The sequence below is a fragment of the Poecilia formosa genome, unplaced genomic scaffold (assembly GCF_000485575.1).
Source record: "Poecilia formosa unplaced genomic scaffold, Poecilia_formosa-5.1.2 Scaffold521, whole genome shotgun sequence".
NCBI classification, from domain to species: Eukaryota; Metazoa; Chordata; class Actinopteri; order Cyprinodontiformes; family Poeciliidae; genus Poecilia; species Poecilia formosa.
In genome coordinates, this window is record NW_006800460.1 from 207,019 (window position 1) to 210,523 (window position 3,505).

The 3,505-nt window shown below is 41.7% G+C and overlaps 1 protein-coding gene across 1 annotated transcript in view; it reads right to left on the minus strand.

Annotated features, from left to right (window-relative positions):
- gspt1 (G1 to S phase transition 1) overlaps positions 1-3,505 on the minus strand; it is a 14,112-nt gene that overhangs the window by 3,739 nt on the left and 6,868 nt on the right. The window contains exons 9-12 of the mRNA XM_007540146.2: positions 3,040-3,133; positions 2,148-2,228; positions 1,112-1,285; positions 571-660 (exon numbers count right to left, since the gene is read on the minus strand). Coding sequence (XP_007540208.1) covers positions 571-660; positions 1,112-1,285; positions 2,148-2,228; positions 3,040-3,133 — 439 coding nt within the window. The remainder of the gene's footprint in view (positions 1-570; positions 661-1,111; positions 1,286-2,147; positions 2,229-3,039; positions 3,134-3,505) is intronic.

The following is a 3,505-nucleotide window of genomic DNA, read 5'->3' on the forward strand; positions in this document are numbered from 1 at the left end:
CTGGTTAAAAACGGGTTAGAAAATGGTTAAAAACAGGTTAGAACTGGTTAAAACCAGGTTAGAAACTGGTTAAAACCAGGTTAGAAACGGGTTAGAAACTGGTTAAAAACGGGTTAAAACCAGGTTAGAAACGGGTTAAAACCAGGTTAGAAACTGGTTAAAACCAGGTTAGAAACGGGTTAGAAACTGGTTAAAAACAGGTAGGTTAGAAAATGGTTAAAAATGGGTTAAACACAGGTTAAAAACAGCTTAGAAAATTGTTAAAAACGGGTTAAAACCAGGTTAAAAATGGGTTAAAATTTAATCTTAAACCAAAAACTTGACTGATCAATAAAATTGATTTATTGACCTTAGTTTATGTCACTAAGACATAGTGACATAAACTTATCAAAAAATGAGCCTCTGGTTTGTGTTTGAAGCCAATTTGGTCGTTTTTTATCACAGATCTGAGCAGTTTTCTACTGAAACACTGAAAGGATCTTTGTTGCGACAGAAAACCCGTCCAATGAGAAAGTGTCTTGCTGCCGGGTTTCCTGACTGGAAGGAGCCAATCAGGACGCGGCGACTCACCGTGATCTGCACCTCTTCGATGCAGGTGTGGATGTGGAGCACCGCGTTGTAACCGGGACAAATGATGGACTTGTGCTCAATGATGACGATCTGTCAGGAAAACATTCACACACATTCAGCACGCTTTACTGCAGAGGGTTTCCATGACAACCGCTAAGACCACTGAAGCTCGAGATCCACCTGGTGATCAACGATCAGACAGGAAATAAAATAATGATTTTATTATTTATATAACAGGATTGTTTTTTTGTTGTTTTTTTTTTTTTTACAACTTTTAATATATTTCTAATTTTGTGTAAAAACGCTCAAATGGTTTAATAAAAAATTTGCAGAATTAGATTTTTTTTTAATCCAATTAAAGTAATAAATTAGCCATCAGAATTATTGATTAATCGATGGAATAATTGATTGCTAAAATATTCCTTAGATCCAGACTGGAAAGTTTGTGCCATAATGTGGAAATCTGAAAGCTTCCGCTCTGAACGGTTTTCTCTCCTCTCTTCTCTCGGGTTTCCTGGCCGCCTGCCGGTTCTGGGCTCACCTGAGCGTCGAAGGTGCGGCCCGAGTGGCACAGGTTGTCGGGGCTGCAGAGGATGAAGCCGGGCAGAATCTCCTCCTCTTCTATTCCTTTGAGCCGCAGCTTCAGGTTCTCCCCCGGCCCGGCGTCGTCCGTCTCCACGTCGTCGCTCAGCAGGCTCAGAACCTCCACCGTGTGCTGCAACGACAACCAGGCTGCTGCTGAGTCCGGCTCGGCCCGGATGGGACCCGTTAGCACCAGGAAAAATTCACCTGGATTTACAAAGATTTTAGCCACAAAGCTCAGGATTCTGCTCCCAGTTCCGGGTCTGGGCTCCTTTTGCTTTAATTTCAGTGGTTCAGAACCAGCGGTAGAGACTTCAGTCTGGACCTGCAGAAGCCTGGTTCTGGATCCCTCTGGATCTAGATGTTCTGACTCCAGGCTCAGTCCAATCCTGGTCAAGTTCTTCAATAAATTTTGACTGAAAATCTTTTAATTCACACTTTTTCCTTCCACTCAACATTCTATGAATATTCTAAATTTTAATGCAGCGCATAAAAATAAAATCTCATATTTTTCATTGCAGATCCAATTTTATCAGATTTTTCAGTCATGCCTGCTCTGAGTATCAGGGTCAGGCTGCGGCGATTTCTGTTTGATTCTGAGAAAATAATCAGAATATCAGCAAATAAAGACAATTTTACCAGAAAAACTTTTTAAAATGAGGAAAGGACTTCAGGACCGGCTGTGGCCACGTCAGTTTAAATTGTTTAAATCTAACTGGTTTCTGATAATAATGATAATAATCTGAAATAAAACCAAAACTTCATAAGAAGCTCAACATTCCTCTCTGTAATTTGTTGTTATTTTTGTTATTGGCGTTCTGATTCAATTGCAACTTTTTTCTCATCACTAATAAACAAGATGGCCGCCCTGAGCGCTGACATCACTCTGACCTACGGGAATCCAGATAACTTAACCAAGCAGAACTCAGATAAACTGGTTCTGTGGGTTCATTCCGCTCTTCGGACCCGGTCCGTCAGGCTGATGAGCTTCTCACCCTGTTGGGCATCATGACCAGCTGCTGAGCCTTACTGATGGAGCCGGACTCCAGCTTCCCCAGGATCACCGTCCCCATGTCCTGAACACACAGAAAATCACAACAAAGCCGTTCTCACATACCAATATGAAAAACGCAGCCAGTCGCAGGAATGAACCGGACCGGAGCGGAGCGGACTGGAGCCGGACCGGATCGGAGCCGGACCGGACCCAAAAACAGATGTTCCTGGGCGATAAATCATCCCAGAAGTTATCGTGATTAACGATAATATCGTTGTTCTGAGAACTGACATAATAATAAATTCTCAAATAAACTTTAGATTCTAATGAACATTTAACTCTGGAACCAAAAAACATTTTAAATATCTGAAATAAATTAACAACAGAAACAACAAATAAAATCAATTATGAGTCTATAAACAAAATTATCCTTCATAAAATGACGAGACAAAAACTCCAGACTGAAACTTTAATCATCCAGTTTTCAGTAGAAAGAGAAAAATGATAAATCATGCAAATGGAAATGATTGATTTTAATTTATCATGTGATTTATTGATTTATTGCCGATTGTCACAGGTCTGCCAGACTGCACAGTAAAGTTTGGATAATTTCTCTAATTATTAATAATTTAGAGGCTTATTTATGTTTAAAATCAGCAGACATGTTTGTTCCTCCTCCGCTCGGCTCCAGGTCCAGCAGCTCCCAGTTCACTGAACTCTAATCCCATTAACTCCAGTTCAGCCTGGTGACCGATGCAGCTGCAGAAACCAAAGCTGGACGGATAAACCCAGAGCGTTTCTGACCGTCTGCAAGACAAGCACCAAGACAGGACAGGCTGTGTGTGTGTGTTTCTGGATGGAAGAGCGTCTCCAGGGCCCCAGGGCGTCCTCACCTTGTACTTGTCCACTATCGGTAGTCTGACAGGCCCGTCGCTGGATCTGTTGAAGTTTGGCAAACTGTCCAGGTGGGAGATGAAGGGCAGACCCCTGAAACAAAACAAAATGGCTGCCATTAATCTGCATCAGTGCTTTACGATCCGTTACACTTCATTAACTATTAGTCAGTTTTGTTCACATTCAAAGCTTCATCAACAAACGATTGTGTGGATTTTTCTACAGAAAATATAAACTAAACAACCCAGGCCAAAATATTACAGTTCATAAAATGGATGGATGGATAGTTGGATGTACGGATGGATGTACGGATGGATGGATGGATGGATAGTTGGATGGATGGATGGTTGGATGTACGGATGGATGTACGGATGGATGGATAGTTGGATGGATGGTTGGATGTACGGATGGATGGATGGATGGATGGATGGATGGATGGATGGTTGGATAACAATGGGCCTTTAG